Genomic DNA, 24,994 nt, shown 5'->3' on the forward strand with positions numbered 1-24,994 from the left:
TGTAGAGCCATCGCCGGTTAAAAATTCTATGGCATTAAAAAGTTATTTGTCGATAAAGTCAATTGAATCATAATTTAATGGTACATGATACACCACATTTTAGCAAAGCATTCAAATTCGACACATTTTACGATTTTAATACGTTTTCATTAGATATCTTATGAAATAGTGTGGAGCAATTGACTGTTACTGAAAGTAAAGATTAATCTGCATGTTTTTTTCCCATTTCCACCAGTTATCTACTGAATATTAAAACAAACGTTCCCGCATTATGCCTCACACATATTCCCACTAGAATTGATATCTACACGATATCAATCCTCAATACACCCACAATAAACAGTGACAATAATAACTCTCTGTATACATGTAAATTGTTAATTAATTACATTTGCTGAATGGTTTAATATTTTAGACCAGAGTTGGGTCTCCTATAACGTATAATAAAAATATACCTGTAAATACATTAATCTTTATTTTCGAGCTATTGATTCTCGTTTGAGTAGTCAATTCAATAATCTAAAGAGTTTCAAATAGCCATTCACATGATGAGTATGGTGGTTCTTAATATATTGTTGCTGTGCATTTGTACAGACATCAGCGACGTTCTGTAAGCTGTTTTAATTTCTTTTGTTTTAATTACCATTTTAAGGAATGAAAGTTATCATTACTGCTCCTGCAGCCCAAGGAGTGTAAGTAAGGGATAGTCCAAAGCTGAAAAATTCAGCATTTTGCAAAAAACAACTTATGAAGTCCAACAGCATCTCAGTGAACTTTTTTGGACAACGTGGCATTTTTGGTAATTTGCTTGTTTATCTTCATTTCCATAATTAATTTTAATTTTTTAAAGTAGGCTAAAATTTAGGTCATTTGTTATTTCTTTGTTGTCTGTTAGCATTTTTTTTTAGTTCTTCTGATAAACCAGACATTTAAATATTCCTTAAAAACTGGGAATACATGAATTCCCCAAGGTTTTATGAACTGCAACAAAGATATCAGATTTAAAGGGGGAAAATTTAAGATGTTTTAGCCAAGATAATTTTCCCTCATGGAAATCTAAGTCGAAGACGAATTTCCAGAATTTACCGCGTTGCGATGGCTCTTTCTGTACAACTCTAGTCTACGCTCTTCCAAGGAAAAAACATTAAGGAACATTTAATTTGAAATTACTGCGTGAAAAGCTTCAGTTTAAAGACTGTTTTCGTAATTTTTTATTTTGCATAAATGTTTTTTAAAAATTTTACTTAAGCTCTGACAACAGAGAACAGGTTCCAATATTCAAATGACAAATGGATTCTCTAACAGGTTAGTTTTTGAACTCATGAAATGGGAACCACGTTCTATGAAAAATGTTTCGTCATATCTTACCTGTTTAATGTCTGTTCCTGCTTGATGTTGTAACAACAATTTTATGTACCTCTCATATCTTGATTCAGATTAAATCCTGTTTTAGCTAAACCTGCAGAATTAGCAATTATTATAATGCACGTCAGTATCTCAACATAATAACAAGAATTCAATAGGTAAATATTTTAGCTCGCAAAAGTCTCTCATTTGCTAATAGACTTCCGCGTATAATTAAAACCAACCATCATTTATAAGACTCCTGAAAGCGAACAGAATATAAAAGTCTACCTATTCACTCGAGGTAGACTGTCAATTCCGATCAATCAATACTGGTAAAGCCAAGGAGAAGTAAATAATTCATCGAAGTTATATGCCATTATTTGATGCTCGATATAACGTGACGTGGTTTTTTGTCTTGTTAATGACCTTTTTCTCCTATAATTTGGCCTAGTTTGATACAAATAATCTACTAAGTGTCTGAAATTAGGAAATAATGGTTAATGCATTACATGTGCATGCAACGTATGCGCTTATACGTATAAAACTATTACAAAATTAACTTTGATGAAATATTCTTTTATAGATGTTCAAGATACGATATAAAACACCAAATATGTGATTTCCATTTATACGTTTAACGCATTCACATATTCAACAACAAAAATTAACGATCCGCCTCGACGATTTAGGCCATAGAAGATTCGGGCGAAATCTATGTCTAGAATATTCTAGAATTTAATAACTACACTTCAACTGAGTTGCAAACGAGTTTGCGACGTTCTGCAGTTTTCGAAATACTGACCTGAAATGTTGCACTGTCTCTCAAAGGTTTGATTGCTCGTCATTCATTATTCATATTGAAAACTCCTCAGTTTTTCTTAGCATTTTTTTCTCGTTATTTCTCATCGTTAAGAGTGTTCATAAAATGGTACTACGAGTGGAAAACGGCGTATCTTAGAGACAGAGTGCTTGCGTATGTTAATAAGGAAGTGGATATTTATTTGAAACTTTATTGAATTGTTGTTTTTGTGCGTCCGTGTAATTGTAGAACTTCCTTTATTTCCTACATTTGCTTTTGAATAAACTATAGATAAATACATAGCATGAGTATTCAGCAGGTGACTAGAAACAACGAATAATTCAATAGGCAAGTCGCAATTTAATTGTCCCTGTAACATTGTTGTTGGCACTAAAAAAGCTCGATAATTGTTAATGAAACATTCCATTTTTTTAACGGTTTAAGTAAGTGGAATCAACTTACAAGGAACAAGTCGCAACATAATTTATAAGAATACTTTGACAATATTTAATAAAATCCGCACATATCCAAGTTAAACGTATCGCAAGAGAGAACTGATGTTTTTACAGTTTTCCTAAAAGAAAATACTCAAGATTTAAGAGAGTTTATACGCAGCTTATATACCCTCAGGCGAAGAAACTTGACCCCTTACTACTATTATCGTTCCCATACGAACGAATATTGACAAAGACTATCATTGAAGACATATGATCCCAGATATTTTTACTAAATGATTTTACACGATCTATAAAATGGACGACGATGGAGCAGGAGTCGAAATCCCGCTAATAGTGACGTCTACCATGGATGGTCAACAGGAAAAGACACCGAAGAGACGCAAACGAAGTACAATTTCCAGCGGGAAAAGGTCAAGTGATAGTCACAGGACGGTCACAGGTCCTTCTGGAGCTGGCTCAAGTGAAATTCCAAATAAAAGTCCAAATCCCGAGCAAAGAAGGAAAAGTGCAATTGGCGGTAGTTTGAAATACGAAATCGGGGGCGAGAGGCCCTCAGTAATCGGGTACCCCGTGAAGTGGAGTTCAGTGAGGATAAAAGGTACTGGGTTCGAGGAGAGCACTCAAGTAAAAGTGGAACCCTGCAATGGAATGCCTGTGGGGGTTGTTTATAACAAACTCACCAGCCCAACTACAGGGTCACATAATAACAATGAATCAGGAAATATTAAGAACAACATAGGAAACGTAAGTTGTTTGCACAATGTCACGTTTAATCGCTACTTCAATTAGCCTTAAATGAAAGCTCCTTTACTCTCTTTGAAGTCATTTAATTTTTGCTTTTTTCTCTCGTGTCGGAAGAGAAAAATTATAGGAAAGCACGAACGCGAGCCGAGATAGGTCATTCACGAATAAATAAAAGAAAAGACTGAGCAATCTGCGTCAAAAACAAATTTAATATGTTATAGACCATTAAACCATTTTCAAACTTGAGCACCCTGTATTCCGACAATGTAAAAAGTTTTATCAAACTTTGCAAAAGTATATAGGGTGGTCAATAAAAAACTAGCCTCAACGAGTTATTTTCAAAATTTTGGACTAACCTGAACGGGTTCAAATAACCGTACATGCATGAGGGTGTTAGCTTTATGACATTTAGTATTCAGAGTAATTAAGGTTTCGGTATTTGTACTTCTCCATTACTTTAGAAACCAAATAGCGCTAATTGATTACTGCAATCTAGCAGCTACATATGAATAAAAACTCACTTCCATCCCATCTGTTTATTTGAGTTACAAGATAAATATGTAATAGAAGCCAATCTAGGGACTCTGAAGGTCGCTCTATAATGCTGTAATTACGTAAAGTGGTTAATAATTCATGTAAATGGTGAGCTAGCGAAAATGGTTTCAGGTAATCAAAATTTCGATTAGCGAACTTAATTTTGGGGCGTTATATGATCGAAATTTACTATATTAAGAATTCATGTTTTGTTTCAGGTTCTGTCTTTGGGAGCAGACGTCTTACCGGAGTACAAACTACAGAATCCCAGAATACACAACTACACAATTCTCCATTACTCTCCTTTTAAAGCAGTCTGGGATTGGATAATATTAATCCTCGTTATGTATACGGCGATTTTTACTCCATATGTGGCGGCATTTCTATTGGGGGAACCGGATTTTAACAACAGGAAGAACAAGAAGTATAGTGAAGATCCCATAGTCATCATAGATTTAATTGGTAAGTTGTAGGTAACTTTATTGAATTAAGCTTGTTCAAATTCATCTCACAAATATAGAAAATGTATATTCAAAATTTTGGCATTGACCAGGGTGACCCTTTGAAAAAAATCAAGTTATTCACATTGGAGAATGAAGAAGCTTGCAAAGTGACTGAAGTTGCAAAATTTTGCAAATCCTCCGATATATAAGTAAGTGTAAACATGTTAACGGAATTAAGATACTTCGTTAGCATAGAAATTTAGTCTTGAGTTTGCCCCTCAAGATGTTCTCAAACCAGGAAACTTATAACGAAAATTTTGCGGTACACTTCTGAAGTCGTAAAGGACAAGTCCTTTCAAACTTTAGTTTGTAAAAGAGCTGCTATTTTCGATATTACCATTTAGTAATTTTTTTAAACGAAATTTAAATGTGTTTTTCGACTTAGAAATTGTGAATTTGGAGTTAGAGCTTTCTACTGGGAAACTTTAAAAAATTAATTAATTGCCTAATTAAAAGTTTCAATTTAGGGTATACAAATTATTAATGTAGGAGAAATAAGTTTGCTTTGAGATGGCAAAATCAAGAATGTATATTTTCCAAAATGTATCCAGAAAACTTACACTTATTGCGCAAAAGATCTCTATTGTGAAATTTACTTGCGGTATCGAAGAAACTGATACACGTGAATAATGATGTTGTAGGGGTTACTCAGTTAGAACACCCATAAAATTTAATATTTCTTCTCCTTTACTGAATTTCTTTCCATTATATTTAGAGAGAGTTATTAACGTTGAACGATGAAAGTAAAGATTCCAGTGGTGTCTCCTTAAGGTAGGAAATTGAAAAAACCGTAGTGTAAAAATTGTTCACTATGTTTTTGGATTTTTGAGTAGAGACAATAATTTTCTTATTATCTTTGAACGGTAATCTGGTTCTTAGACACCTTCAAAATTTAAAATCCCTCATTGACTCATAACAGTAAGCCCCGGTTTTATCTACTTAAATTATATTCGGGGTTCTACATAGACAAAAATTTGGTTTAAAAGCACTAAACATTTATAAAATTACAACTATTGAATTGGAGGATTCAGAATGTCCTTAATGTATCTATGGCCCGTCATTATTCCTTGAATATGAACTAAATCAGTGCCCCCCTTGGACATTATGCCAGCTTAAAACATTTGCCTTTGCCATATCGTCCTCGCCATATCTTCGGCTATAAGAACGACCGTAATTTTCCCTTAAGCAAACTCCCTACTAATTGATTCATGATATTTATAGAAAACTATAATTTGTACATACAACATAATTTGCTATCTACGCCACTGATCTGGATTCGAGCCACTGTGCTTTTCAAGCTGAATTGGAACTTTGCAGCTTGACCATCACTTTTAGCGTGGCCCAGAGATCTTCGATACGACTTCAACACGCAAACGAACGGTCAATTGTTCTCAACCATTATGACGTTATAGGACCAGCTTCGCCAAAAATGTCGAAATAATCTAATGTGCAGAGGCAATGAATGAAATCACAATTTTCCGCAAATTTTTAAGAATTTGTGTTTCCTACTAATGGATTTAGAATATTTTGCAAAAATCTGAACAGTGGATATGTGAGTGCTTTTTTACGCAACAAAAAAGCACTAGTAAGATAAGCTGAAAATTGCATGTTGTAAACTGTCAATATTAACAGTTCATGTGAGCATGCGCGTGTTTCGCACACTTTTGTAGTTTCGTCGAATATGACTTTTTTGCTGCGCCCGTCCGCCAGGTAAAATGTGGAAAAAGCATAGAAATTAGGTAATTTACTATTGTGAGGTGTTAATTTGCATTTTTCTTCAAGCGTGGAACTCTTTTTATGTTTTTAAGTGTGTTATAAATTTGTGCCTCTAGTGCTTCTATGGGGTCTTTATTTGATTCAACATATTTCCCATCATTTAAAAGGTCCTCAATTTTTTCTTATCGATAATAGACCCTTCTATGACTGTAGCGTTACTTTTGACTGCTGGAAAGATTTTACTATTATTATCTCTATACAAAAAAAAATGATTATTTAATGGGTCGTAACAAAAGTTTCCGTGATCTTGTAAAATTTATTTTTAAGAAAGTAATAACAAGAAATTAATCAATATTACATTCTTCGTTATTGTTCGCGACCTCTTCCCACCTGTCATCCAATTTGTTTATGCCGTTTCTCCAGAAGTCGGCGGGTCTGGGCTCGAAAAAGTTAGAGAGCCAGTTTCCGAGATGCTGATCATTGTCGAAGATTAAACCGCGCATATGATTTGACGGTGAACGGAAAAGGTGATAATCCGTTGGTGCGAGATCGGGAGAATACGGAGGATGTTAAAGAAGCTCCCACTTGAACTCTTGGAGAGCAGCTTTGACGACTTGTCTTGAACCAATATGATTTGGCCTTGTCCATCGAGTGTTTTCAGTTGAATAGCCTCATTTACACGATGTAGCTGAACTAAATAGAGATTCTTGTCAACCGTCTTGTTCTCCTCGAGCATTTCCCAGTGCACTAGACCCTCCCAATCTCACCAAACGCAGATCATAGCCTTTTTGGGATGAAGGTCTTGTTTTACTCTCGGTTTTGGCTTGTCTTCCGAGACTACCCACTCCTCCCTCTGCGTCATATTGGCGTAGAGGCACCATTTCTCGTCTCCCGTGACAATTCTGTCGAAGAATCGTTGCTTGTGAGCTTGTGTGTTACCTGATGTCGTGCGAAATGTTGAGCAGCAATTTGAAGGCGATTTTCCTTATTGTTTGTGGTAAGCTCGTGTGGTACCTAAGCCCCAACTTTTTGAGTAAAACCGTTTGATTGAAGGTGATTTGTCATTGAATTGTTGTCAATTTTTTCGGCCAATTCTCCGCATGTTTGACGACCGTCGTCCTTCAATAGCGCCTTCAAGCGATCCTCATCGAATTCGGATGATTGTCCAACACATGAACTGTCCCGAAGGTCGAATGTGCCATTTTTAAATTGGATATACCAATTTTTAGCAGTACTTCTGGATGTAGCACCTTCTCCGTACACACCACAAATATCACGTACCGCTTCGGCGACTTTCTGGCCTTGATTAAAAGCAAGCAATAATAGGTATCGAAAATGCTATTTTTTATCGACTTGACACTCCATCTTTCAAATTAAAAAATGAAAAGAAATTAAATGAATTTAAAAAACGGGAACAAAGGTTTTGTAGAGAAGAATATGAGCTTTAAAATAGTATAAATCACTTTGACATAAGAACTGTAAATTCTGTCAAAAAAAAACAAAAGAACGAAATCACGGAAACTTATGTTAAAATTTCATACAGTAAGTTAAACTTGCTTTAATTGTAAAAGATTTATCTAAAATGAGTATTTACTGAATTTTAAGTTCTTGTCGGTGTTCCTCTGATCGGGTTTGAGCAGCTTCTTCTACGGGTAAAATGAAGTCAAGTTTAGGAATATACTTGAGAACAACAGAGTGATTTAAGCTTTTAGGAAAAACAAGGGTTTTAGTCTCAGAGAAGTCTTTGTTGAACAGATTTATTACTGTCTTTGCCGCTACATTGCTATTATTATTATTTAATGTTCGTCCGAGCCCTTAATAAAGGATGTATGTTATTCTTAGTTAATTTTAACTCCTTGTTTGTGAGACCTTATTTTTCAACAGAATAAAAGAAAAATAATCCAGATTGTTGCATGACAATGTTGCATAATATATCATTTTAAGAATGGCCGTGACATGCAGTGTAGTACGTTACACTTCCTTGGAGCTGCATAGACGCGCAATTGTCTTCAACCAACATGATGTTTCACGGCCACCTTCGATAAAAATGCCAAAATAATCTAATGTGTAGAAATAATACACGGAACTTCAGCTTTTCTAAGAGTTAATCGAATTCTTAATATTAGAATATTATCTTACTAATGGATTTGGGTTATTTATCAAAAATCTAGACTGTGAGTGAGAAAGTGAATTTATATCAGTAACTAACAGTTCTTAAGGGTACGTTATTTTTATTGATCTTAGGCACACCATAAAAATGAGGTGTTTTGGTGTTGTGAGGTATTAATTTTTATTTTTCTGCATATGTGCGCTTCTACTGTTTTTATTTTTTTTTTAGGTATATTTTACATTTTTGTGTGAGGTCTGTATTTAATTTAATGTAATTCTTACCTTTCAATTGAAAATTTTGTGAATTTTATTCTAGACGTCCAACGCTCTTAACTGTTTAAACCATTGTCAAACAATAAGATCACTAAGTAGTATTAGAGGCTCTGCACAGACCTACCAAATTTAGAGTAGAATTTTAAATTTTCCCTTACAGCATTATTGCGGTAATTTGTAATTTGTAATGAACAATTGCTATATAATTATTCATAGAAATTTATTGCATGGATAGGGTCAATCTAATCATGAACAGGCAAAACTATCATATTCATATTCTCCTTTATATTTACGCGTATGAACTCGTAAAATTTCTATATGACAAATTCTAATAAAAATGACTATATCCTTCACATTCCAAATTCGATCCTACAAATATTCCTTGCTTCGTCGCCAAAAAATAAACCAATTTTCATTTTAATATTAATATTGAAGAATCTGATTTAAGGTGCAACAATAAGGTAATGAGAAAAATTTAAACCATATGGAATAAATTCTACTTCAAAAGAAATTTCCTCACAGATTATGTGCTTTATACAACGCATTGAAATTACCAATTATAGACCCCTGGCAGGACGTAATATAAGGATAATTCTAACGTTCCCTTCATTTCTCTTTACATTTACCTGAAATTGCCTATTATTGGCAAAACTAAAACTTCTGAAAGTGAAATGTGTAATTAACTTTTCTCTTTGCATTCTTTGTACTTCAATTCTCAATACGTCAACATTTTGGACAAGAGCATAAGAGTAAGAGCAGCATAATCTTCGATAATACGGATTTACTGAAATGCCTTTGAACGATGTCGTTTCAGTTCCATTCATTGAAGCTTAAAGGGAGTTTATTCTATGAAAAGTTTTCGTATAGTTTCCATATTGCAAACAAGAATACCCTTTTTCAGTTTTCTCGGACTTATCACAAATCTTTAATTAGATAAAGTGTATTCATCATGCTTGAATAGTTGCACAAAACTGGTATCTGCTTGTAAATCCCTTTTTTTTCAATCATGTTTTCCATGCCGCTTATACGCATGCGTGTATGTCTCCGGATATGTGAAGCGTGTCTGTGACATGTGTGATGACGTGTGTGTACTACTTCATACGCACACATCTGACGAAGCCACTAAGTAGAAACACGTATCGCCGGGTTGCCCCATAACTTTTTCATATAAGTATTGACATTCAGTGCATATTTCAAATATTCCTGTTAGTCCAACAAGTTGATAAAAAAACGCTTTTGTTAATGCCAACCCGTTTCCACCACATTGCTGTTAATTAATCGAATACCTTCAATAACACATCTTTTTAATTGTTTCAGTGGACGTAACTTTCATCGTAGACATTCTGATAAATTTCCGAACAACCTACGTTTCTGGAAATGACGAGATCGTCTCAGATCCAGGAAAAATAGCAGTGCATTACCTCAAAGGATGGTTCCTTATCGATCTGGTAGCAGCAGTCCCGTTCGATTTACTATTTTTTGGTACCGATACTGACGAGGTAAGTCCTATTGAATGTTCATTGTCGTTAGTGCATATTGTTTAGGATATGATTTATGTTGGAGATATGTGTTCACATTTCATTGCAGAAGGTCTTGATTCGTGCTTTTGGTGATATTATTGTATCATGAAGCTGATTATACCTTTTGCAGCGAATCAATCACAGGAAAATAACTGATTTAATTCGTATTTGCATTCCATCATTATGATAAAATGGTAGTTCAGTACCTTGATTGAACCTCTAAATTTGATTGACGAATAAATCTTAGAATAAAATGAATATTTCCTGGCGAGGTCTAGGCAGACTCAGGATATTTTCCTCTTAAAATATGTTCCTCTTTATCTACTTCTTTTTCGTCATCCTCTTCATAAAGAAGACCTCTCCATCTATCAGTATTAGTTAAACTGTTTAAGATCTTGTTGCTGATAGTTTTCTTCGAAATTGATTCATCTTCAGAATAGTCTTGAGACCTTTTTCTAAACTGCCACTTTCCTTATATTTCCTTCCTATACAGGGTGTCTCTAAAAGGTCTTTACAACGCTCTACCATAGGTAGCTGAGATCAAAATAAAACGATTTAACCACATTTGCCTTAGTCCAAAAGTTGGTAATAACCGAGCCACACGGTGGCAAAGTAGAAATGTAAAATTCAATTTTTAGCCATAATTATTAAATGGTAAGAGGAAAACTCATGAAATTTTCTACAAGGGGGTTTTTGGGGATGAGGAATTCATATCTACAAACAAAATTTCAGTAAATCGCAGAGGGCCCCACGTATACGCATTAGGTACTTGTTTAGGTCCTTCAAACTTTTTGGTTTTTAACGGTAAACCAGTTTTGGATGAAAAAACGTATTTGCGCGGTATTTTTGCTTAAAAAATGTATACCTTAATCAAGTCGCTAACTGCAATCATTTTCGAGAAAAACGCTTGTAAAGTAAATGGAAAGGAATGTAATTTTCTAATTTTTTATTTTTTAACATTAAAAATAACATTAAAAAATTACTTAAGTAACTGTTCAACATGCCCACCATTTACACGCACACAAAAATTAATGCGACGAATAAAATTAACCCCTGTTGCTGTGTTGCTGTGTGCCACCCTGTAACTCGGTTATTATCAACTTTTGAACTAAGGCAAATGTAGTTAAGTCGTTTTATTTTGATCTCAGCTACCTATGGTAGAGCGTTGTAAAGACCTTTTAGAGACACCCTGTATAGCACCTCCTGCTTCTATTGACTTCATGATACTTCATATAGCATGAACCAACCTGAAAGGTGTAAAATTTCCGAATTCTTTATGATGAAACGGCGGCCAACCACAATAAACACCTTTACCATCTTCACCAAGCAATCCTGTACCCTGCAAAAGCAAGCTTTAACCGAAAAGAATGCAGAACAACCATTTTATCAATGATGCAATCATCATTTTTGTGTTTAATAGGGTGTTACTTAATACATGTTGCATTTTGAAGAAAACTGGAATGTTGCAAGAGAGTCAATGTTTTATGTTCATGCCGTGTGTCGTGTTTCTGTTTCTGAGTATTAAATTATAGGACTTTTTTAATAATTTCCCAGTTGTTTCACTTTCTACATCAACTTGAACCAGATGTTGGTCGACGCTTATCACCTTTATATCTTCTTTAATCAAGCTAATCATTTTCTGTTTTGTTTCATGGTATGAAATACGGACTATAATTCCTTCGAGTACCTTCGTTTTAAAGTGAATTTTGCTTATTTGAATTATTTTCTGCTTCTCTCAGTATTCTTTCAACATCGATGTTAAATACATTTAGGAATCACGTCTCCTTTTAGCATATTTCTCCCCCATAAACAACATATCGTGTCTTTTTGTGTACTTAAAAACGGTTTTTTAAAATCGATATTTTTCAATTCTTTTCTATAGTTGGGCTTGGATAAGGATGAGGTAGAGGAAATAGATTTGAAACGCTTTTGTTTTACCTCTTCATTTCAGCTGCTTTTGGGAAATTTACGTGCTCTAATTATAAATTATGTTCAGAATCATCGAACAAATACATTTAGAGTTGTATGTTTCCCATCATGAATACACTTTCACGTACATAACATATTTTGGTATACGCTTGACGCAATTTGTTTGTGGTCTAGTGCACGCTATTGTTATGCTCTATTTCGTACCATTTGTACTGTATGGTAATACAAATAAATACGTGTTTTGTAGAGCTTATTGTTGATATTCTGATTGTGTCTCGATAACGTAACTTTGCACCTACTTAACTAGTCTAAAGGAATTGTATATTTCTCCCGAATTTCACCGATATTGGCATTTCACTCGTATGTATTAACATTAAAAGTGATCGTTAATGGGAGCAAATATACTCGCGCCTTTAAACAAAATGTGCACAATATTTGAATGAATTTGAATTATGCCAATTGTACTGAACATATTTCCAAATGACACAATTTTCATTATTATAATATGCTTATTGATTATGTATTATTTATTAATAGCTTTTATCTTATGATTTTAATTTGTTTTGTTTTTTCTCTCACAGGGAATAGGTAATGGTCAAAATAAACAGGTAATACCATCATCGATGTTCTGTTATGTACTAATCCAAATTGTATATCCTTGCCTCTGTACCATAACATTATGCATTTACAGGCGAATTTCATATTTCCGATTAAACTCTGGGAAAAGCACGAAAGTACTTGAAGATTTTCATTCTGTTTAACTGGTAATATGGAATGCCGCCTTTAAATCAGTGACCAAGTTTTTAAGGGTTCTCACACGAAAATTTTGAATACGGATATATCATCAAGTGCACTGCCTCTAAAAAGTTAGAGGAATTTAATAATACTCAAATATTTTATTGCCTGCCGAAATAGCTCTGTGCAGAAGCGGTCATCCAATACTTTATTAAGTGTATACAGCGTTTCAAAAAAGAAAGGAGACGATTTCTTCTATCTGGAGTTCTTGTAAAGTATCAATGCAAAATTTGAAATAAAGATCTAAAATATGGTTAAGTCAGAAAAAACCTAAATGAATACGTAGTGACCAATAGGAAGGAGTCTCTAGGGAGTGAGGCGTGGTTCACATCGCTATTTCTCGACTTCGCAATAACCAATCAGAATCTTGGTGACAGAAAAAAAACACATCCCAACTAGGGCATAATGACCAATAAAAATCTCTCACACGGGATGAATCAGGCGTGGTTCTTTGGCTTGGATCTTCATTAATCAACCAGAATATTGCCAAGAGACAAATGAAAAGAATTCACAGCCGCAAATTAACATACTTTGAATAATAGGGATCTCTAAGGATGAGAGGGGGAGGTATAATTTATTTTTGGTCATCAACACATTCTAAAAAATAGAAATTTCTGATAAACGAATAGTGAACTGGGGTTTATATTGTTCAATAGTGAATTAGAATTCAAGTGATGAATCAAAGAAAATCATATCTTGAATTTGATACTTTTTGATACACAATTGGAGTCTCGGATGAGGGATGAAGGGTGTGGCATATTTTGGTCGACTTTTCATCAACCAATCAAAATCTTGTCCAGAGAAAAATGAGGAAAAACCACACCCCTAAATTAACATTTGACTAATAGGAATCTCTCAAGGAGGATAAAGGGCGCGGTTTATTTTACTGTAGAGATTTTCTTAAATCAAAATATATGTCCTAAACTTTTTTGGTATTTCACTGGCCACTTCTAAACTACTTGATATTTTTCTCAATATTTAATTTAACTGCACTTTAATTTATTACTTGATAACTTTCTGGGAAACTTTCATCTCATGGCCTTAAGAATATGGCACTGCTGACAGCTTTTGCACAAGTAAGTAATAGTTCTTCAATATCCTGTTGAACTGTATATGAAGTAACTTGCAGTCAATGGTAACGGTCGGTTAAATTGTCCCTATCGATTACAAAGATATTTCATAAACTTGCCTTTACTTCGATTGTTGGTTAAATTTAACTATAATTTTGGAAAACACTTAATCTGTTAGTTGCTAACTAATAGCTGTCACTCCCTAACTGGACATTGAAGAACCGGCTTTAAGAGTCAAATTATTAACGTGCTATCAACTTAATAATAGTAAGAGCAATAATCATAATAGTAACAATAACAATAATAATAGCAATTATTATTATTATTGTAATTGCCGGCTAATTTCCATAGAAATTTTGGATTTTATAGAGATTAGCCTGCTGTTAAAACTAAAGCACATTAATAATTCGGCCCTAATCAGAATTTTTAACTTTAACAGAGGGTAATGAGCTGTACTAGTACGAGTAGGTATATCTATTTAATACGCCTTTTTTCATAAGCAATGAACTATGTGTCTACCGAGATGGGAATTTGGATTACGACCGGTTTTTCAATATCCAGTTAGTAAAGAGCGACAGCTGTCAGTTAGCAACTAGCCGCTTGCTAATTAGACGTTGAAAAATTGGCCCTTAGACACCTCACAAGGAATGACTGCTAAATTTGTTCTTATTTTTTCGATTTCGAAATACCTAATTCTAAAACTAACATGTTTTTCATGCCTGCTATAGCCTTTCTGTTTTACAACTTAACACCTACATTCTCGACGACTAAACCACGAAATCCTTATTTCTTCACATCGGCCACACCACGGTGATCCGTTTAATTTCAGACTACCACTCTTATCGGTCTCCTCAAAACTGCAAGGTTGCTGCGATTAGTGAGGGTTGCAAGGAAAATTGACAGATATTCAGAGTATGGTGCAGCAGTTTTGTTACTGCTGATGGCCACTTTCGCTCTCATTGCACATTGGCTAGCTTGCATATGGTAAATTGCATTTGAGAAAGTAGCAAGTTAATTCAATTTAGTTCTTATTTGTAGGTACGCAATAGGGAATGCAGAACGACCTAATCTTCATGCAAGTATTAGCTGGCTGGATATCCTGGCAAATGACACCCAGCAGCCTTATACAGCAAATGGAACCGGGGGACCCAGCATCAAAAGTCGATATATCACTGCGCTATACTTCACTTTTACTTCATTAACAAGTGTGGGATTCGGAAATGTCGCTCCGAATACAGATGCTGAGAAGATTTTTACTATTTGCGTCATGCTGGTTGGATGTGAGTGATTCCCTCATTAATAGGTGATACTAGACATAAGTCCTTGACAACTTTATAAATCAGATACTCTCACCAACATTTGAGCAATCGGGTATATCAATGGTAAATATGTTGGACCTACGGGAAAATATCCTACCAGCTCCATCTGCCGTGTCCTTGCCGTATCTTGATAAAATCTTCGAGTATAAGCAGCAACACTTAGTACACAAGACCGACTTATAGTCATGAGGAACGAAGATGACTGTAAACAGTCAGGAAAAATCTGAGAAGAAGATGAAGTCCTATTAAGACTTTACCCCTCATTACAGCTCTGCGTTTAATTAACTCTTGAGTACTCCAAAGACCAGGTATTGATCCCATTAGATCTCATCAGGTCGATTCATCCGAGTCAGTTAAACGCACGCAATAATTGGCAATATCGGTTTACACACATATTTCCACGTAAAAAGGATACGGTATATTGCACTAGTAGGATATTTCCCTGCAGACTCAACATACTTGCTATTGACATTGTCGATTTTTACTTGCGTTTAATTGGCTGGAGATGAACTGAATTAACGAGAGCTAACTGGGTCGAAACCGGTCTTCTTCTCACATCGGACTTCTCTTTGCAATGACTGATTCTTGAAATTCTACCCAAAGTCATAAATTGAATTTAACTAAAATGTTTCTTTCTGTAGCTCTGATGTATGCCAGTATCTTTGGTAACGTATCGGCCATCATCCAACGCCTGTATTCAGGTACTGCGCGGTACCACACCCAAATGCTGCGCGTCAGAGAATTTATCCGGTTCCACCAGATTCCTAATCCTTTAAGGCAAAGACTAGAAGAATATTTCCAACATGCATGGACTTATACAAATGGCATCGATATGAACTCAGTCCTGAAGGGATTTCCAGAATGTCTCCAGGCGGATATTTGCTTGCATTTGAACAGGAACTTGCTGCAAAATTGCGGGGTATTCGAGGGAGCTAGTCCTGGGTGTCTAAGGTAAGACATTAAATAGACTAATAGTGCCACTGTTAGTCAAAAGGTTTTCAACACTATTTTTATATTAACAAACTTCCACCTCTACATTCAGGGTATGAATTAGAAAAAAAAAACACGTAGGAAGTGTAACTGGTAAGTAATACTTTACCATTAGGTCGGATCTCTTAGGATAGTGTCATGGTGTTCTAAAGCAAATGCAGGTGCATATTTGTAGTCAAAATCCCAAAAAACTGTCAAATTTAAAACATATGAGTTGCGACCAACTGAATTTCCTACAGAAAGAACTAGGTAAGTTAATGTACTTAGATTATGTACCTTTGAATTTGTGACAAGACGGAGCACCAGCACCCTTTTTCACGAGAGGTGAGAAACTATCTTAATGCGCGTTTATGTAGTTGTCCGCTTTCATGGCCTGTCCGAAACCCAGATTTTAATCCGTTAGATTTTTGTTAGAGATCATATGAAAGCAAATATTTAAAATGAGGCAATCAATTACCGCGATTAATTGGAAAAGTATTTGAAGTCTACTGACTCATTAAGGAATAAATGGTCTACTTCCATAGCCTTCTCAAAACCCGGATTTTAATCCGTCTTTTATAAGGTGAAATCGGTTGGGACAGAATTTGATCTTTTAGGAGTACGGCGAAAACTTGCTTCACCAATCTTTTAATAGGTTGATATTATAGGATTGATAGGTCATTTCCAGGCGCTGTGATCAGGAGTTTCTCTTTTTGTTCAATAATGTGTAAGAGCCTCCCTGTACGACAAAAATTTCTTTATTAAAACGGCACTATAAAATGCAAACTAATTCCGCCCTATGAAATTATTATTCCCAGGAGCTCCTCCAAGTGATTGAAATTGATTTTATATTTCATAGGGATATAAAAGGGCTCTTATTCAGGAAGTGCTATTAATCGCGCTCGTGTAGTAAAGGGCATTGGCTAAAAATATTTTGTATGGCTTTTACTATGGTTTACCCAGTGCTACACCAGAATTCTCTTAGTTTCAGTCACGTCAATTCAGGTTTTCGTTCCATAAATATTTCTTTCTTCAACTTAATAATTCTCAAGTTCTAGGCCAGATCGGTTGGAAAGTTTTGATCGAGATGGTTTTATATCGTTTGAAATTTAAAAGGAATTTGTTGTTTTATTTCTTCCAAACCACTCTAGGGTATTATGGCCTAGAAAAGTTTATCATTTATTATGTATGAATACTTATAATTCAATCACGGAACCCTAACACGAAGAATAGGAATTTGATTTCCTAAGAGCCGGTATGGAAATTTCTGCATTCATAACCAACATGGATTCAGCAATTAGCATGCAGATGAAAGTTATTGGATTAGATGGATTAGAGACACCTTAATTTGTGGCTAAATTTCTGATGTCTACGTGGCAGAAATTTATCTTCATCCATTTAATTTGATTGTCTTTTCCTCTTGGACCTTATTTTTATTTATTTAATATTCTTCCAGAGCTTTATCTCTAAAATTCAAAACAACTCACGCCCCGCCTGGAGACACATTGGTGCATCGAGGTGATGTCCTAACATCTCTTTACTTCATATCACGAGGCTCAATAGAAATATTAAGAGATGACATTGTGATGGCTATTTTAGGAAAATTTGATATTTTTGGGGAAAACCCTTGTTTGTCTCCTACAATAGGTAAGACGTAACCAGTTATTGATGGAAATTCTGGTAAATTCACAGTTTCATACTCGTAGGAAAGAGTGCCTGTAACGTTCGCGCGTTGACTTACTGTGATCTACATAAAATCCGCAGGGAAGATTTGCTGGACGTTCTAGAGCTTTATCCAGAATTTTACAATTACTTCCTGAATAATTTGGAAATTACATTTAATCTTAGAGATGTGAGTATGTTTTCTTCAAGCTTCAATCTAAATAACTGCAATCTAACCTTAAAAAATTAGGATGAGCAAGCTGGGGTTATACCTCGCCGGTCCTTTTACCCAAAAGACAAAGAAAGCAGATATTTCAGGGGGGTTCCATCGAGGTCGAATGGGCTCAGTTCTAGAGGCAATTCGCTCAATGGTAGACAAGAGAGCCAGTACAGCGATGAGTCAGAGTCAGGTAAATTTGATATTTTGACACAAAAAGTAAAAAATAATATACATACGCATGCTAGATCAATCTGGAGAAAGTAGATTTTTTGATATATATTTCATCACATCTATTTTCTATTCATCTATGTATATTAGGCCAAAAAATGAAACCGTGAATTATAGAAATAAAACATAGAGGACAAAAGAACCATGCAGCTTTTGTCATGCAATTTATTTTTCCATAATGCAACACCTCTAGCGAGATATTGCCTGAGATGTTAAATTTGCATTGTTGAGCATCGTGCTTAAGAATTGTTAAGAGATTTACTATGATTTCTATGTTATGTGCATATCTAAGGACATGGAATACTAGAGTTTTCCACGGACAAGGCCGGACAAGATGTGACTCCACTGAATCTGGACTTTGGAGAGGAAAAACGTAGATCTTCGACACTTAATTCCATTACAGGTTAGTACTACAAAATGTACCTCCAAAGTGCCATTACAGATGTATTACTTTTTAAAAAGAAAGTGAACCACCGTTTTACCAGAAAAATACAAATAAGTTCAGCCTAGATTTTCACGAACGTTAGCTCCAAGTAGACGTTTCTATTAAGTAATATATTTTAATTTAATTGCAATATCGTTAATGCTGACTTAGCCAGTAGAAGATAACAGTTCATTTTACTTACTTGCTGCTTTATGAGCCAGGGTGAAGCACTTTCAGTATAGGGAGTGATTTCTTATCCAAAAATAAGCGTTCTTCTATAATCACGGTTAAGACAATTCTGAATGTTTCATTCATCGAGCTCCATATTTCTTCAAAGTAACTTTTACACGCACTTTGGCCATCAATTGAAACGTATCTGGCTTTCAATCTTTCGATATCAATTCCCGCAGTTTCGACCTGAACCTAGAATTATGGTAATAAATATATTAAACTGCAGGAAGTAATATAACAAGAAATCTAACAATAAAAACCACAATGAAAAATCTCTGAGAGTCTTTTATTGTGGTAAAAGGTGTGAAAGTGTACGAAAAACTGTTTTTCATTGGGTTTCACAAAGAAAAATACTTTTCGTCTTATTCCTGGATACTGAGTCGCTCCGCGTGGTCGTTAATATCACCCTGTATATGCATGGCGAATTATTATTTTTAACAGATGTAATCGCCAGAATTAGTTGTTTGCTGCAAGAAAATAGTGCATATAAATCCAAAGTAGCTACTAATGGTAGAAATCGTGTACTGCGTTTCCTAGTAAATTTTAAAGACATGAGTACATTGTACACGTGGCACACTGGACAAAGAAATATCGCTAATCAAATAATTTTGATATCCCTTTCCTTCACATCTATTGGTGCCCATTACTAATCTTTCATAAATTCATCTTCAAGATCTAATAATTATTTAACATCAAAAAACAGCCGCATGCAATTTAGTGGTTCTGTTGCATCCAGTGTATTCCTTTACGCGAACATGTATCAATTACGTTTTATAACGTCCAACATACAGGAAGCTTTAGCATTTTAAGGAATGAGGTTTTTGTTATTAAAAATATTTTGTGCATTTTTATGTGTTTAGGCATGCTATCACAACTGAAACGCAGCATTCCAGACCTCAGGTTACACAAAACTCATCAACCCTTAGTAGGTAAGTCACACTAACATCATTTCACTTTCATTTCAGCGGAGTGAATATAAAACTCAGAGATATATTCAAGTTTTCTAATATTTACTCGAAAATTTGGTATTCAGGGTGTTCCAAAATCGACTTTCAATGTGAGGATCTCAGAAACCATTAAAGTCACAAAGTGGATTAAATTGACGCACAGTTGTATCTTTTTTAAGAATAAAGATTTTTATTAATACGTAATGGGAAACATTCGATTGTTTAAAAAGACAGCCGGAAAAAATCGAAAATTGCAATTTCTTATGATTGAGCAGAGATTATACATTTTCTGCCAATTTTGCCATCTGAAACTATTGATCTAGAAGCGAAAAAGCCGGACAATTTTCCTAAAGGATTAGTAAAATCATTTTCTAATTGCAACTCATTTGGCCCGCCTTCCAAATCAGTCCTTTTCTGTATTGTAATTCAAATAACTGTAAATTATAAAGATTTTTTGCTTAAATTAAAAAGAAATTTAAAAGTTGAGATCACTTTCTTAAAGCATTTTTTCTGAGCTGCAATATGCACTATAATCATCATCATCCTCAACTCTTCTCGGTAATAGGGCTCTGATCATTGTTATACATATTCTGTTAACTATTGATTATTTAAAAGACAACTATATGTCTTACTTCATAGAATTTATGTTATTAACAAAAAAAGTGACATTTTAGTGATACAAAACGGGCTGCAAAGTGTTATTTTAATAGCTTTAAAGCAACTTATTGTTTACTGGAAGGCACTAAAAACTAAAACTAAAAGCAAAAATTCCAAAGTCAGAAAAAAAATGTGTTTTACTCAGTTAAAATGTAAATTTGTTGCCTTAGCTTCCTCCTTCTACAGCAATAAATTTGCTATTTTCTCTTGGTTTTCCGATCCGCACGGGAAAACTTTGCTTTCATTTAATTCACTCTGCATCCCTAATGGCTTTCAAGATTCCTAGGTCGAGCTAGAGGCACCCTATATTTTACTGTATGCATTTAGGTCCCTAACCAATAAATGCAAGAACTGGCCATCTAATAAAATCCCTTGTTACCATCATTAAAAGACGACATTGCATGCAATCATCAGAGCAACCAACAAAACTGTTTCCTTATAAATTTCTCACTCAAATTCGAGCATAATTACAAGACATTTTGATTAACGCATGTAATCATATCTACGACGCCCTAAGAAATGTACTGTTTGTCATGTCAGAAAATATGCTTCAGTTCAGGATGTAAATTTGCCATTGCATGCAATGAGAATGCCTCGAAATAGTGTGTAAGACATAGTGAAGGTATACAGGGTGTTTCATAAACATATCGACAAACTTTCAGGGGATGTAGAGCTCATACAAACAAATATTTACATCGCATAAAGTTAGGTCCGAAATCGCTTCGTTTCCAAGACACAGAAGGTTTAATTTCTTTTTTTAAATATTTTTTAAATATTTCAAAAACGGTTTGGGATACAGACATGAAACTACGGGCACGGTATGGCGACATAAATGTGTATGTTCTGGAGTAGACGGAATATTTCCACCTACACCAGTGGCGTCCGTACGGCTATTCAATGGGATATTTTTAATGAAAAAAAAATGTTGGGCCACTGACTTTTTTAATACGAATATATTTTTTTAAATATTCCATAAATTCTTAATAAATAAGGCCCCTTAGTGTTTTGTTGCTCAAGTAGCCGTTTTCAAGATAAAAGATAATTTATCATTCATGTGCCTACCAAAAAACTGGTATAGGTTTCCAAGTGCGATTTATTTTTTATTTGCGAATATATTTTATTAGACAAGAAATATTTATCTTCATGTCGTCTATCTCTACTAAAAAAATTTAATTAATTGCTCCTAAAGAATTAAAAATAAATCGCCCTTGGAAACTTACATCAATTTTTTGATAGACATAGGTATAACAAATTATTTTTTATCTTGAAAACAGCTACTTGAGCATCAAAACACTAAGGCCTGCTTTACAAAGCATTAATGGAATATTAAAAAAATATATTCATATTAAAAAAAAGTCAGCGGCGTACCATTTTTTTCATTAAAGCATTGCATTGATTGGCCGCATGGACGCCACTGGTGTATGTAGAAATATTCTGTCTACTCCAGAACGTGCACATTTATCCCATCATAGCGCATCCCTAATTTCATGTCCGTATCCCAAACTGTTTTTGAAATATTTAAAAAATATTTTAAAAAATAGATTAAACACTCTGTGTTTTGGAAACGAAACGATTTTGGATCTAACTTTATTCGATCTAAATATTTGTTTTAATGAACTCTACATCTCCTAAAAGTTTGTCTGTATGTTTATAAAACACTCTGTATGCCTATTTAAAGCAAATGTACATACAGGAGAGATTATGGTCTGTTGAAGTTAAGCCACAGCTACTAAAGCAAACTTTTCCTGACCAGAAACGAAGATCTACAAGGATGCCCAGATCTTTCTTTATAATTTAATCTGAATATTAGATATTCCTGTGTTCGACGATAATATACAGGGTTCTGGAGTTCAATCACGGGGTTCTCTATAACCATAACAAATATAAGATTGGTTAAATTGAGGCATTGTTGAACAATTTTTAGTTCAAGAACGTGCCGTTTGAAAATTTGAAATTTTCGCGACTTCCAGAAATGTTCGGAAAAACTGAAATTTTGTAAAAAAGTTTTTTTTCAGGTTATTTGGGGAGGTAATTCAACATAATCCACACTTCATCGTTGCAACTCTTCCCTTTCTACAGCATGGCGGTATTATATTTAAAATCCGACATATCGATTTTCGGCAATCATCATCCATTTTGCTTTTTATGAACATGATATTGAATTTTCACAACTATTTTTACTGTTTTTTTTTCTTCCATTTGAGAATAAAACTTTACACATAAATAGGGGTGAATTTGTACCATGTCCTCAATTACCAATTTATTAGCAAATGCGCTGAAAAACAATGAAATTTTCTTTAAAACGATATATCATGTTTGTACACCTAAACTTTAGAATTTAATTAATAAATTTGGTTTTGTGTATCGTCAAACTAAAAATGATAATTCAATTGCTTTTTCCGTGCAGGAAACAGGTAATAAATTAACTTTTATGCCGGTGTTGTGAAACGCGCTCAATTCTTTGTTGAAAGAAATTAATATTAACGTCCTTCTAGTAGGTTCTTCCATGGGAATTTTTCAAATTTTGAGACGACATATTCTTCTTTAAATTGCACAATTTTGCCCCAATTTAACCGACTTCCTGTATTTTAAGGTTACCGAAACCTTCATGCTTGGGTTCCAAAAACGGACAGTCTCTATACCTGGAAGCTGTTAAATTATGTCGAGTTTTGTATCTATATCTCAAAATTTGCCGCAGCACAAGTCACTCCACCGTCCTCCCACCGAGTGCGCACTATCCGTCGACAGTCTTCTGTAGAAACCCATCACCATTCAGCTGCTCCAACCGCTCCAGCTACGGCCACTACCAGCCATGTCCATTCTAGTGCGCCTCTTTCCAGCAGTACCAGCTACTACACCAATAGTCCTAGTCCGCCAGTGCCTCAAAATGAACAACCTCATGGAGACGAAGTATTCAACTTTCAACAAATTGTTGAATACATCACTGATCAATTCAATAAATATTTTAGATACTGGTTCCAGTGGACGCAGGTGGAGGGCAGCCACCTCCGGGATCTCAACACATACCTCACATAGTTACTCAACATTCCGAAAAAGATGGCGACGCCTTGGAGATTAAACGTGTCCATCTAGATGGTTTATACAACCAAATAGAGACACTGAGTCGAAAAGTTGAAACACTCGAAAGTTCACTAGGCAACGATGTACGGACGATACTGAGCTTATTGCAAGAACGAGCGGTGAGTGTGAAGGAGTTTTCTGATGAGCAACAGGTGACTGAATCAAGGTGGATCGTTGGAGAAGTAGCTGTGATAAAAGAGTCTGAGGTAAATAAAGCATGTCATTGAGTGTCGAGTTTTTCTCTTTCTTTTTTTCCAACTTTTGCTATATTTAAATTAGTAACCATGATGAGAACTTCTAAGTCTGCCAATGGCGTTCTTGGATCACTAGAGTAACTTAGTGATATATTCAGTTAAAATCATCGAAGTATGGAAAACATGTCTCTTTCTTTTGTTCATACATACATATGGAAAGTTTCCAAGTTCACAGCTTCATATCCATGTTCATATTAGGACCCATATCATTCATCTAGCATGTAGTGAAAGAATGCGTCTCCTTCAGTCAATCCAAATATCGCTTTATTTTAAGGTTCCTGAAGAAAGCTTCGCTGTAGAGCCATCTCCTAGTCGTAGTAGAACTACTTTCCAGAGATCTGTCAGCGAACCGAAGCCTATTAGTAGAACACATCATTCCCAAGTATTACATAGGTAAGATCAACCATTTAGGTTATCTCTTAATTTTGTCGTAAAAATAGTACATGTAGTTTTAATTTCCAGGTTTGCCTCTTTTAACAAAGCATTCGACTTCGAAAAGTATCAAGATCCCTCTTGGATGGAATGTCTAATATCAAAAGACAAAGAAAGTTCAGATGAAAGAAGCGCTCCCATTGCTAAATTAGAATCTTTAGATGAATTAGATTTGGTAAGTCTCTAGCACCTGTTACTTCAGGTTAGCACGTCACTATATTTCCACAACTTTTATTACATTTTTGTTATCCCATTGGAAAGTTAACTTCAATGAAAATAAAAAGTGTACAGAATTTAGGAGCACATTGTCAGAAATTAAGCTGGACAATAAATATTTATTAATGAACCGCGTTGTGTAGAGTCCTATGCATGAATGAACGAAGAAGGAGGAAGGCAGAAAAATTGCCTTTTGACGAATTATCGATGACGTCTATTGAGGTATAAATTCTTGATCCCGTGGGACAACAGGATTTTTTGTCGCAAATACTCCATTCTGACATGCATGAAAGCTGGACAGTCCTCCAGTACGTATCCAGATGTTTCGTCATGCCGCCAGGTAACAGTGACCAGGCAATAGAGCAGCCAGTATCTTCGTGTTCCTCCTTTGGAGTTCAATGGAGAAGTCTCGTCAACACAGCACTGAGTTCGATTATGTGTTCCTTAGGTTACAACATGGCATGGGCAATTGGAGGTTCATATGTGAGATGAGTGTTGGAAGACAGTAGTGAGGTTAGAAGGAGACTATCCCATAGGTGGGCAGTCAGCTACTATCA

The 24,994-nt window shown here is 34.9% G+C and overlaps 1 protein-coding gene across 9 annotated transcripts in view; it reads left to right on the top strand.

Moving 5' to 3' along the window:
- The window catches only part of sei (seizure), an 83,913-nt gene that overhangs the window by 53,596 nt on the left and 5,323 nt on the right, over window positions 1-24,994 (top strand). For 3 of the 9 annotated variants that reach the window (XM_066395925.1, XM_066395920.1, XM_066395927.1), the window contains 15 exons: window positions 4,101-4,344; window positions 9,801-9,982; window positions 12,514-12,540; window positions 14,627-14,781; window positions 14,836-15,077; window positions 15,758-16,067; window positions 17,542-17,732; window positions 17,792-17,937; window positions 17,998-18,157; window positions 18,488-18,598; window positions 19,711-19,779; window positions 23,153-23,364; window positions 23,424-23,741; window positions 24,064-24,182; window positions 24,252-24,396. In XM_066395925.1, coding sequence (XP_066252022.1) covers window positions 4,101-4,344; window positions 9,801-9,982; window positions 12,514-12,540; window positions 14,627-14,781; window positions 14,836-15,077; window positions 15,758-16,067; window positions 17,542-17,732; window positions 17,792-17,937; window positions 17,998-18,157; window positions 18,488-18,598; window positions 19,711-19,779; window positions 23,153-23,364; window positions 23,424-23,741; window positions 24,064-24,182; window positions 24,252-24,396 — 2,631 coding nt within the window. Of the gene's footprint in view, window positions 1-2,665; window positions 3,349-4,100; window positions 4,345-9,800; window positions 9,983-11,885; window positions 11,907-12,513; window positions 12,541-14,626; window positions 14,782-14,835; window positions 15,078-15,757; window positions 16,068-17,541; window positions 17,733-17,791; window positions 17,938-17,997; window positions 18,158-18,487; window positions 18,599-19,710; window positions 19,780-23,152; window positions 23,365-23,423; window positions 23,742-24,063; window positions 24,183-24,251; window positions 24,397-24,994 lie in introns of those variants that run through there. The other 6 variants (XM_066395926.1, XM_066395921.1, XM_066395928.1 and 3 more) reach the window with 5 other exon arrangements.

The sequence above is a fragment of the Euwallacea similis genome, chromosome 12 (assembly GCF_039881205.1).
Source record: "Euwallacea similis isolate ESF13 chromosome 12, ESF131.1, whole genome shotgun sequence".
NCBI classification, from domain to species: Eukaryota; Metazoa; Arthropoda; class Insecta; order Coleoptera; family Curculionidae; genus Euwallacea; species Euwallacea similis.